The sequence below is a fragment of the Parasteatoda tepidariorum genome, chromosome 6 (genome assembly GCF_043381705.1).
Source record: "Parasteatoda tepidariorum isolate YZ-2023 chromosome 6, CAS_Ptep_4.0, whole genome shotgun sequence".
NCBI classification, from domain to species: Eukaryota; Metazoa; Arthropoda; class Arachnida; order Araneae; family Theridiidae; genus Parasteatoda; species Parasteatoda tepidariorum.
The window spans coordinates 36,463,448-36,476,664 of NC_092209.1; the positions used below are offsets into that span (position 1 = coordinate 36,463,448).

A 13,217-nucleotide genomic window follows, 5' to 3' on the forward strand; every position below is an offset into this window, starting at 1 on the left:
CGGTCAAAAGAAGTAAGAGTTTTTTTAAATTATTCTAATTATATATATATTTTTTTAGTTGATTTTGACAGTAAAAAAAACGGCTTTTTGTAATGATTCAGAAAACCGGAAAAATCAGTTATCCAGAATAGCGATGGTCCCGATCGTTTCGGATAATCGGTTCTCTACTGTAGTATAATTGCCTGTATTGTTAACTTAAAATGCCAAAATTTAACAAAAATTTAAAATTTTTTCTGAGATATAGATTTTGTTAATAAAACAACCTTAAATTGATGTGCAGTCTGATTAATTTCTTTTTTGGATAAAATTTTTCAGGAATTCTTGATATTTTTTTAAAATTAAATTTGAGTATTTGGTGCTACTTTTTTAAGCATTTCATGTTGCTTGAAATAACTCTTTATAAAAATATTATTATGCTCTAATTTGAATTACAGATTTTTTTAACTTTCATTAAATTTTATCACAGGTCTTGCAGATGCATTTGAATAGCTGCCAACTTTCTCTCTATTTGCAGTTTTTTTAATCTTTTTTTTTATAGTGAAAAACAAATGTTTTAGCAATTGCAACCAAAATTCATTACTGCATGATTAATTTTCATTTGAATAGTTTCCTTTTTAAAATAATTCGACACCATAGAAGTCAAAGTTCCTTTCAATAAATATTTGTGTATAAATTTTGCTTCTACTTAATGTAAAAACAAAATTTCATAAATTGAGAAAGTTGGCAGCTATCAGTTTTCAATTTTGTTCATTGATAAATGACTCATTTCTGTCTTGTTGGAAATAGATAAATAATTTATGATTTTTATTTGTACAAAACTTAATATTAAATATTATTTGATCCAATTTTGAACTAACAATGAACAAATATCAGTAACATTTGGTTTTTATTTAAATAAGTTTCAACGCTGAACAAGATTGTTTCCCATAACAAACTGGTCCCTCAAAGCATTTGTTTTCCTCAGCTGTTACTTGTTTTTTGAAATATTTTATAGTGTATAGCCATAATTTAACTTGTTAAATTACATGTAAAACTTTTTTCTGTATTTTAATGTAAAAATTAAATTGTAATGTAAATTTTATTGCAATTTGCATTTCATTTGTCAAAATTTTGTTTTTTTTTAAAAAAAACTTTTAAGAATAAAATTATAAATTTATTGATATTTTATGAATGAAACTTATTAAAAAAATTTTGTGATAATATTATGAAGATTTTTATTTTTAGTAAAAGAATACAAAATGCAAAAGAGTTTTATTTTTAATAATATTTATTCAAATGTAGTGATAAAACTTAAGCCTGCTTGCCATTACGTTTAAAAAAAATAGTTAAAATAAACTTAATTAAAAGTTTATTTTAGTTATTATTTTTCACTCAAAAGTCAAAATTAGGGAAATTGATTTTGGGCATGTATTATTTATGTGTTACTTTTTCATTTTTTTTTTATCAAATCATAAATTAAGAGCTAACAACATGATCAAATCATGTAGAAATTTTGCTATTCTGAATAATATTAGGTGGAGTATAGCAAAATATAACTTGCAAAATTTATAGCGTATCATAAGTTAAGACTACTGAAGCCATGGATCAAGCAAGCAAATAAATGGTTAATTGATAATACATACAGATTAATTATTATATTGTATAAAATAAACTATGTGAGTATGGCAATAAAGATAAATCCCCCTCTCAAGTTTTGAAATTATAGTATCTATTTACATTTGTAAAAAATCTATATAAACCATTGCAATAATATGCATAACCAGATAAAAGGTTTCATTTATAGCTTAGCATATTCGATGCTTAGAAGTTGCATAGATCGAAGTATTTTTATTCTACATTACTAGTGAAAACATTCATTCCTTTTTTTTTCACTATTTCATACTGTTGTTTGCTTAATTGTGTATATATAAATAGAAAAGTAAGCAATTTGGGGTTTGAACAATGAACAATGCAACAAAAACAAAATTCTAAGTCCAACAGCACCAAGATGCCTGCAATATTAGAAACATACATGAAACAAAACAAAGTAAATTATTTAATAAAACAATGTTGTAGTCCATAATTTGTTTTTAAATTTGAAAGTAGGCACAAAAAACAAAACAAAACTGCTACATGTTTATTATCATGCTGATTTTCGTGTGCACCTTCTATTTTTAAAATATGAAGAATTACATTGAAATATTCTTCATAATGTTCTTTAAACTTCTTCTGCCAATGCTTGTCTTTTGCAAATTTTTCAAAAAATTTTGCATCTTAATTTATGAGCTCTTCCGTTTTTTACCTATAGAACTATTGCACTGGTCTTTTTTGATAATATATATGCATCACTCTAGTCTGTATGTGGCAATAAAGATGTTTCAATACAGCATTTATTGGCACTTCTAATGTCATTATTTAATTCAGTGATCACAAAAATTGTGTAACAATTCACACTTTTTGTTTAATTTTCAATGCCACACCTCCATACATTATTTTTCATTTTACTGAATATAATAACATTTCTTAGAGGTAAAGATAACTTTTAATAATTGAGATTCATCAGTTATTTTCTTTATTCATTTAATAAATCAGTAAAAAGTTGTGTTTGAATCACATTGTCCATGAGATGTTTTTGGTAATAATTTAAATTTTTTGTTGCAACTCATATCATTTGAAATTATCATGTGTTTTTGTTTAAATTATAAGGGACTGACAGTTTCAATCAATTAAAAAAAAAACTGTATGCAAATATATTTCTTGTAAAAGTAACAAAGTAAACTGTGAATAATTTACTATTGCAATCACATAAACTCTTCGAAAATTTTGTTTTTATTTGATATTACCTATCAAAAGTCTCTAAAGTTGTTATCCTCAACCTCGTTATTCCCATTTTTAAATGATTTAAAATTTTTATTAATCTCCCGTCGTCTTATGATGTTTTTAAAACTGACAAGAGGGCCACCAGATTTGGTGAAAATTCATTAAAAAAAACTGTTTTTATGTAGTTTTTATTTCATATTTTTTTTTTCAATTGTGCTTCTAGTTATATATATATTCAGAAAACTTTTTGATGTTCTTTGTTTTAGTTTTTTGGGGAAATTTGGTGATTCATTTGTACTTTACCTATAAATAAAATACTCCTAACTAAAAGCAATAAGCTGGGTAAAATTGATTTCAATAGATTTTTTTTACTGTTAGATCTAAAGAGGAATCCTAAAACGTCTATGTTGCTAAACTAATTCAAAGTGAATTACATTGAAATTCAAAAACATTATGACTAGAAACAAACATACATTTTAGTATTTTTATAAGGACAGGCTGCACGGCAGCCATATTTACATCTAAAGAGACATAGAACATAAACAGTTTGTGAACACTTAATACTGAAGAAAATTACAAAACGTATAATACTCTGAGCTATGAAATGCTAAATATGTGATCATTATAATACAAGTATCTTTGAAAAGTGTGGTAGGATCTCATTTTTGTTTAAATTTTATTTATTAAAAAAAGTTTTTTAATTGTAATGTGAAATTTTTTTCTACATTTGGTGCCCAGTAAGCAATTGATATTATTTAAATTCTTAATTAGGTGCATAAAGTTAATTTAATGGGTTTATTTCATAAATTTGTTCATTTAGTAGATTTAGAACTTGTAATTAGGTTCTTTTTTATTACATATAGTGCATGTTCATAGAAATTTTTATTAAATGTGAAAAATTTGGAACTTTTATTCAAATTTTTTTGTTTGTTTTTAATTTATTATTCTAAATATCTAGAAAGTGTTTATAACGATTACGGAATTTAAATTCTATTGCCAATGAATAATTGATGTAACACTTGGATCATGAAATATTTCTAGTAATTTTTTTTATACTACTATCTTTCTCTTTTTTTTTATTATTTTAAGTTTTATTTTTAAGATTTCAATTGCTTATAATTTTGTTGTAATTTATTTTTTGATAAACTTTTTAATACATTTTAATATACATTTCCAGAAATTTTTTGACATAGATAGCAAGTAATTTTCTTAGTAAGGATACAAGACATAAATAGGAATACTTCTCATTGAATGGAGGAAGTATGGAACACACATAACACTTAACAGAATCTAGTATAAAAATAAACTATATTCAAAAACCAGTTTCATTTAACAAATACATATTATTCTTCCATTTTTCACCTTTAATGAGCAAAATATTAATTCATTCTTTTAATCATCCCCTGAGCAAAATATTTTAGTAATTTGAAACTTATTCTTTATTTCTCAACACAGTAAAAAAAAGTCTTGGAAATATAAGTTTTTGCTTATTTTATGCTAACCTTTTAATTTAATTTTAGAAAATAAAATTTGCTAAATTAAATGCATTATTATAAAATTCTGAATTTAGAAAATATTATTAAATGCTTTTTACAACTTATTTTTGCCTGAAACATATAAAAATAATGCAGATAATGATAATGATGGTATCATGAATTATTGAGAATGTTTGAGTTCATTTTTTCATTAATTATTCTTTTTCAAAAAATAATTACTCAACTTTGGGTAAAATTTAAAAATCTGTTTTATTAACACATATTTTTTTTCCATTAATATTTGATCGAAAATTTTGGTTTTCTTATAATTTAGTAATCTGTTTAATATTTTAATATAATTGTAAAGAAAAAGAAATTTTTTTCTTAGTAAGTGTTGGAACCAATTTTGAATCTCATTTGAAAGGATTTCAATTAAATAAATAAAGTTAAATAATTTATCCATATAATTATCAATATCATTTTGTGTGAAATAAAGTGAGTGGTGTTTCATATTTAAAAAAATCTCTAAATCAAGTTTGAAATAACAATAAAACATTTTATATTGTGATAAATATTAATCCACTGCAAGTCTTAAAATTTTTACTGAGCTTATTCAATATGCAAAATTGGCATGGAATTAATTTTTTCTTAAATTTATTTCCTGAACATAATGGAGCTTTTCTTCCTGAACATTGGTAGAAATATTTTTTATTTTATATCAAACATTTAAGTTTTGGTCTACAATTGCATAAAATATATTTATTGTTTAGTATTATATTCTGTATAATTAAAAATATAAAATTTTTTAGTTAATTTTATATATATATAAAATTAACTAAACTATATAACTTTTTATATATATTTCTTTCTTTCTTTCTAAATTGTGAAATTTAAAAAAAATTCAAAAGCAACTAGTACTAATAGTGTTTATAATTTTTTACTTTCTCATATAGTATAAGTTGTTACAAATATTTTTTTCACTTTCATATAGTCATGAATTTTTCTTTGTAATATACTTACAAATGTGTAAACTAAGTTCAGAAAATTTAATAGGTCTCAGTTTCTAATTAGGGTGTGGATAATTTACTGAATTATATTCTATGTGTATTAAATTGAATCGGCTTTATATTTTTGACATTTGTTCAATGGAGTACATAATAATGTATGATTATTTTATTTTTTAAGGTTACTTAGCTTTCTTTTAAGATAATTAGCACCTACATTAATAGGGTAAGTTTTATATTTTTTAAACTAAATAACACTTATTTTATTATTATTTCCTTGCTGATTTTTATTTAATTCAAATTTACTATAGTTAAAAATTAAAATGTCATGTTTTTATAACTATTTGGTTCTGTTTGCGATTAGAAAATGCATGTATCATTAGAGGAATCCAGTTCTGAACTTCAAAATCCATCAAATTAATTTTGTATGACAAATAATTACAAACCTTCAATACATCATCAAGAAATATAAAATTTTGTTTCATTTAAAAGCGTGATAACACTAAAATACATTTCTCGGTATGTATAAACCATCTTAGTTTTGTGAACCAGAACCACCACACTATTATTTCGAGCACCAGTTACATTTTCGGTTGAATTTGGCAAAAAAGGAAATTAAAAGACGCTTGCATTTTCTATTCTGGAAGATAATTGAATTCATATAGTCATATAGATGAATCCAAGTTGTGCTAGAATATCACTCATGTATTGGGAGCAAAAGGAATGTGTGTTAGTAATCATCTTCATTGAATGACGATTTGTTAGAGAAGTGATTGTAACAGATGTAAGTGTACATTATCACCAGGAAGTGTTGTACTATCTCCGTTCTTCTGTTTGTGGTGGTAATCTTTCTTCGCCTTCTGGAATACCGAAACAATTATCTAGGAAGCTCTCCATTGTTCTATATAAATGGGATTTAACATTTGATAGCCCATGAGACTCATCAGGATAAACCTGAAAAAATAAAAAGTGGTATTTATCAGTAAAACCCGAAAGAGTGCTTTAAAATTAGGGTTAAAGTTTTCCTTTGTAGCTTACATATTTAACATATTTTTAAGAAAAACTAACATTAATTATAAATAAAGATTGTGCAAATGAAAAGTAGATGCCGGTAGGAAATTGTGTAAGAAGCAAAGCAGCAGCACCATTTTAAAGGAAATTATAGTTTGTCTAAAGTAAGAACTCCCCTAGAAATTCATCTGGACCCATAGGGGTGACTATGGTAACGAGGTATAACTATTCCAAGTAGGGGTGTGGGGTTACTGTTTAGGATGGGCTGTGGCTGGGGTCGGTGAGAGAAAGGTAATCTTTTACTTTGGTCTGTTGTGTCAGCCCTAGAGTGAAGAGAAGTTACCCTCCCTGAAATGCACTATTTTTGTTTCCATAGCAGCAGACGGCCTCAGACTCTGTGGCGGGACTGTAGACAAACTGTAGGTGAAGTGTGCTACATATTCCTTACCTTCTGTATAGATTAGATTTTTTAAAGTTAATTTTATATTTTTGCATATTTTGACCCTTTGTCTGAAATGAGTTATTTCTGAGAAATGTATTTATAAAATTTGTTTATCCAACTATAAACTATTTAATGCATATTATTTAATATTTATGTAATTTAATAATGAATATTTTAAATTGCAAGATATACATATTTTAGGCTTGACAAGGGCTATGAAAAGACTATGAAAAACAGAAAAAAAAGTCTGTCTTATCAGGTATTGTTTTTCTTTTTTTTAGCTTTCTGTGTAAACAGAATGATTGATAATGGTATCTAATTTCTTTTAGTGTGTATATGTTGGTAAAATGATTCCTATCTATCCTTTTCAATGATGTATTTTTATAATTAATAATTATTTATAAAACATATCATTAATTCTAATATTTGATTAGAATTTTTAATTAATTCAATAATTTTGATGGTGCTCAGTAACCAGAGTAGCATACTTATTTTGTTTACTATTATTTTGATGTAGAGTATTTAGACAACTTTTGACCTAATGATCAGCATTTGATATGATAAGCTAATTTCATGGTTTGTGTTAAACTTTTTTATTATGCTCATTAATTTGTTTCAGGCAGTATTTAAGTTAGAAAATCAGACACAAGAATGTAATTTCTTTGAATAAGTATACCATTTTTTGTTGGATTTGAACTTCAAGATGTGAGAATTAACTGGGACCTAGACGATATGGTCCCAAAACTCCAGTTAGCAGAGTGACAGAAATTTGGAATCCTCATTGTTAATTTCTTTTTTTAAGAGTTCTGCAGCAGACCCGGAACTACACTGCACTAGTATTCAATTGAAATTGCAAATTTTCAATTAACTTCAGAACTACTGGATTGAATTTAAGGAAATTTGGTCTGATTATAGGTAGATATAGCAAAAAATAATAATTCATATAATATTCACATTCAGTAAGTGTTACACATATCTAACACTCATTTGAGTCACTAAGTAAGAAACAGTAGTTAGATTAGCATGAAAAAAATGAGTTAATTTTTTATATGATCTACTCTCAGCGATATTGGCTCAAAAAGTGATTTAATTCTGAGAATGAGGCATTTTAGGAGTTCAGTGCGCTATATTTAGATGCTGGATGATTGCTTGTAGTCAAGTCCCTAGCCTATTAGCAATTTTTAACATTATCATATTTAAGTGAATCAAAAAAATTTGTCCACAGTTCCGAAGTTCATCAACATACTTTTATTTCTTTACAAATTTTTACAAAATTTAAAACTATTGTTAAATTTAACTTTTGGAATTTTTTTTTTAAATTAAACTTTTTTTTACATTTTACCTCTTCACTGATTAAGTTATTAGTACTATATCTTACAGATTGCAGCTAGCTCCCATATTTTGAAGGATAAAAAAGTATGTTAATTTAGAAAGTAATTTTTTTTTGTTTGATTTCATAACTGAAAAGATTGTCTACATAACCTTTATATGAAAGGTTAGAACTGCAAACCATTAAAATTATGTGTCGTAGTAAGTGGAACTGATCATTTTATCAAAACATCCAAAAAAAAATATCTTCAATGCACTGTAAAGTGTGCAGAAAAAAGGACCAGCTTGAATAACTTTTGATCTAATGATCGGACTTTTACATTCTAGGATTCAATTTGTTATCTCAAATATGCCATGGTGCGTAGTGTTTTTAAAAAGTGCTTAAAGGTGCTTATTTCATGCAGTGTTTTTAAAAAGTGCTTAATTTTCCGTTTTCGAAAATGAGATTGTTTTCTTTATGTCGATTTGCACTGCATATTATGCAAATGCGATGTTTTCACATTGTTCTATTCAACTTTTCCACAATTCATTCATCCTCAATCCGTTTTGGCGTACCGTCGGTCTGTAACGTATGATAACACCAATCATGCAACATGTTTGATGAAATACTAGGGAGTCAGCATGTGCAACTCTGCTGCATTTTGCAAGATTTTCCACCCTCTGATATCGAACCAAAAAATCTCTTGATCATTTCATAATGGTTAATGTAATCACGAAAAGAGTTCTTTGTCAGAAACTAGTTATTTTATCATGATCATGTAAAGTCTTTGAGAATTATTTTGCCTTTTGTTAATGTATATAGTGCTTAGAAATATTTTTTGAGTACTTAAAAGGTGCTTATTTTTTGTTAAAAGATTTGGCTATGCACCCTGTATGCTGATTAATAAGAGCAGACAATATTTTAAGTTACGAAATCAGATACAAAAACATACTTTCTCTGAATAAACATAATTTTTTTCCGGCGGATTCGGATTTCTGAGCCCCAAAATATAGGGTAGCTGCAATCTGGGAAATATGGTCCAAATAGTTTGGTCAGGAGAGCACTCCAAAGTTTGACCCCTTAATTTTACTTTTTGTGTATTTTGCCATATCACGAGAACTTTTTAAGGAAATTTAAAAAAAAAAATTACACTTCGTTTATTCAAAGATAATTTCGGGTAAAAAATAGCTTTTAGTAAAGATTTATTATTTTTTATTATTTTAATAAAAATGGTCAAAAAATTTTGGATTGTAAGGCAAAATTTTTTCCTTCATTTTAAGGAGTATAATTTTACATAGCAAAATCAAGGGAATAGTTCCCTAGAAATCTAATTTTGAAAAAGTCATATTTTTTAAAATTCGATTGCTCATTAAATATTTGACTGATTTTGCTCAAATTTTGTATTTTGCCATGTTTAATTAAATTCTTTAAAATGATGCAAAAAATTTTATACAATTCAAAAATTTTTCAACCACTTATAAAGTAATAAATAAAAATTATTTACTGAAAGTTATTTTTTTCACGGAATTACCTTTGGATAAACAAATTTTATAATTGAGGGTTAAATTTTTTTAAACTCACTTAAGTTCGCGAGATATGGCAAAACTCGCAAAAAGTAAAAGGAATCCAAACTTTGGAGAGCTCTTCTGACCAAACTATTGGAACCATATTTCTCGGATTCCGACTACCTCCTATGTCTGGGGGGTGAGAAAGCCAAACCCGTTTAAAAGAAAGTATATTAATTTAGAGAAAATTGTGTCTGATTTCGTAACTTAAAATATCGCCTGCACTTACTAATTAGCATATTTGAGGTCATCCCCTTGAGCCATTAAGATGAAGTCTTAGAATGGGAAAATCTGATCATTAGAGCAAAAGTTTTTCAGGATGATCTTTTTTTTCTCTTCTTCACATACTATGCAGGACTGTATATATTTTTTCTTGGAGGATATTATCAATAATTTTCAATCGATTGCTAAATAAAGTATGCTTGCTATCTTTTTCAACATTTTTAATGGTCTCATTCTTATTTTATTACCTTGTTTGTAAAGCCTATCTTGACCCTGCCACAGAGAGTCTTGTCTAAAATGTTGTGTTTATATGTGCAACAATTGACAAATTTTTCAGGAAATATGGTCATGGTTTGATTTAAGAGTATTTCATTATTTCAATGAAATTGTAAAAGTGCTTTCTAAGATCTCTTGTTAACTTCTTCCTAAGGCTTCTTGTTTGTTGCGTGATCAAACATCCTTACATACTATTAAGTCTTTGCAGGGATCTGCTAGTGTATACTTACCCTTACAAAATGGCAATTTTGGCTTCATTAGCAGATTCTTGCGAAGACGTTTAATCAGTATTACAAGACATGGTAAATAATCAAATTAACAAGAAATTTGATTCTGTCATTTGGCTGGCTCCTGAACTGATTGACACAAAAATGCAAACGAGGCTCCTCGTGGTATCAATTGGCCGAAAGAGGATCCATGTAAATAATAACAGGTGGGAATTGGAATGCAAGAATTACCAATCAAAAATGGTTAAAAAGATATCAAACAGCCTTTATTTAACAATGGTTTGAAAGCCTTTCAGCAAATATCTGCTCTATTAACATATACAGGGTTAAAAAATAGCTTCGAAACTGTCAAATATCTTAAGAAATATTCATACAATCCAAAAAGTAAAAATAGTCACATTCATTGTTTTTTAAAAGCTATCTAATGATATTAAACTCAATTTCCCACTCCTACTTAATGGGGTTGGGGCGGAGATCAACTTTGAAGCCTTAAATATAAACACCTATTTTTTATTGAAGATTAGGATTCTTCAGAAAAAAGTAGCCATATTTGAGTTTCAGGTTTATGCATTTTGCTTCACAGATGGCACTTTAACAGAGAAAAAATAAGTGGGGTACAAGCTGTTTAAAATGGCGAATATCGAGACCCATCAAATAAAGAAGATAAACAGACTTTTTAGAAAATTTATCCTTTTTTTTATTGAAAAAAATACGGAAACATTTTTAGTTTAATTTGAAATAAACTAAACTCAGTGGTGCAACAGCCCATAGAGGGCCAAGGCCTACTGTGCCCATCTCAGTTTTCTTGACCTTGGGCTCCGGGGTGCAGGAGCAGATGTTCCGGTCTGGTGGTCAGCCGAACGCGGAATCCCCAGTGTTTAGTTCCCAAGCATGCTTGGTACTCATTTATCGACCCACTGAAGGGATGAAAGGCTGAGTCAACCTTGCCTGACCCGAGGATTGAACCCAGGGCCTGTGGCACAGGAGCGCTTTTCGATTTTTTTTTCTTTCGAAAAAAATAGAAAGACAACTTTAGCTTTATTTATTTATTTTTTTTAATCTGATGAGTCTTAAGTAACCTCCATTTTAAACAGTTAGTATATTTTTTTAAATTTTCTCAGTTGTAGAGCCACCTGTAAAGTAAAATATATAAACATACAGCTCAAATAAAGTTAAATTGATTTGGAGAATACAAATCTGCAATGAAAAATGGAGGTTCAAGTATAAAATATCAAACTTACCCCTACCCCACTTCCTGGGGTGGGGTTGAAAGATAAAGAGTTTGGTGCTGTTAGTTAGCTTTTACAAAATATTGAATGTGTCTAGTTTAACTTTTCAATATGGTGAATTTTGTTTCTATATCAAATTGTAAACAAATTATATTAAGATTACGGCATCTTATTTGCAACTTGATATTTTTTTAAAAAAAAATTTTCAATTAGTATGGTAATGTTCAATTAAATTAGTATGATAATGTTCAATTAAATGGTAATATACAATTCTTTCGTGTTGCATACCAAAACATTTTTGTACTTAATGTGTATTTTTTATAAACGTTTTTGTTTGTAAACAGAGAAATTTCATAACCAGCTTCAAGGAAAAATAAAACTTGAGTATTCTTAATTGAAATTTGATTAAAATTTTTTTTAAAGAAATTTGTCTTTTTTGATGCTTTTTAATATTACTTTTAACATCAGTATTATTGTATGCTGATTGACTAATAATTTAAACTATTGGAATATGTTTAAGTACTTACTTGTGCATGGTACATCACACCAGCATCTGTGATTGCTTTCATAAGCATCAATGATTGTTGAGCATGCACATTATCTAAACAAAAAGAAGCTCAAACTTGATATCTGATATAATAATACATTTAAGGGAACAAGCAAACTAAAGCAAGTTAAAGTTTCTATAATGTGGCAGATTTTGAAGCATAATTTTTTATCTCTATAAATAATTTTTAAATAAATTTAAATAAGATCAAAGATTTATTTTATTTTAATTTTTTTAATGAAACAAACTTTATCTAAATAATACTAAAAGTAAAAAATACTGAATTAGTATTACATATATATTAGTACCAAACAAAACATTATAATTTATTGAATCAATTATAACTGTTTATTTTTACAGTCTTTCTGCTATTAAATGCAGGAAAAGCATGATCACTGATATACGAGTTTTAAAACTAAATAAAGAGAAATCTTTTTAAAAAATGGCAACGCACAATGCTTAAAAAATTAATGTGAAATAAGTTTTATAGGCAAATAAATTAAAATAATCACTCTTGTGATATCACTTCCAGCAATAAAATGTCATTAAATAAATGCAATTTATACAAAAATTAATAAAATCTTTGTAAATCATATTTCATGGAATGTTTGTTCAATTATGTTCAATGGAATGTTATAATACATAAAATGGTAAAATAGTGCTAAGTGCATCACGAAGTCAAGGATAATAATAATTTTGATATTATGGAATTAGCAAAAATTAGGTCTTTATTTACAATTCATTATTACAGTTATAATCCTGATAAAAAAAATAAACCTTTAAAAATTCCAAATATAGTATAAGCTGGTAGTTTATACTGTATTTGTATAACAAAGTTGGTTAATTTTCTAACTATCTGACAAAATTTATTATTTGCTTACTTAGTGTACAATCTATCATAAAAACTCTGTGTGAATATGTTCAACTAATGTTTCTTTTTCTTTTTTTTGTAGTTTATTTATAGACTGCAAACTTACGTCAAATCACAATAATCAATTGTAAATTTAGAAGATGTGTCTTCCCTTCCTGAAGAATTACTTATAACAAACAAGTCGTGTGTGTTTCCAATTAAGTTAAGAGCTCCACAATGACCAGTTGTTGGCTTATATGT

The 13,217-nt window shown here is 26.9% G+C and overlaps 1 protein-coding gene and 1 long non-coding RNA gene across 3 annotated transcripts in view; one reads left to right on the plus strand and one right to left on the minus strand.

The window, feature by feature from the left end:
* Positions 1-10,664, plus strand: part of LOC122270591 (uncharacterized) — a 29,364-nt gene extending 18,700 nt beyond the window's left edge. Inside the window, exons 3-4 of the long non-coding RNA XR_006225899.2 lie at positions 5,460-5,504; positions 6,933-10,664. This is a non-coding gene — a long non-coding RNA (uncharacterized lncRNA). The remainder of the gene's footprint in view (positions 1-5,459; positions 5,505-6,932) is intronic.
* Positions 5,273-13,217, minus strand: part of LOC107455049 (inactive dipeptidyl peptidase 10) — a 439,164-nt gene continuing 431,219 nt past the window's right edge. For both annotated transcript variants that reach the window (XM_016072453.3, XM_016072452.3), the window contains exons 20-21: positions 12,087-12,160; positions 5,273-6,232 (exon numbers count right to left, since the gene is read on the minus strand). In XM_016072453.3, coding sequence (XP_015927939.1) covers positions 6,095-6,232; positions 12,087-12,160 — 212 coding nt within the window. In that variant the 3' untranslated portion in view covers positions 5,273-6,094. The remainder of the gene's footprint in view (positions 6,233-12,086; positions 12,161-13,217) is intronic.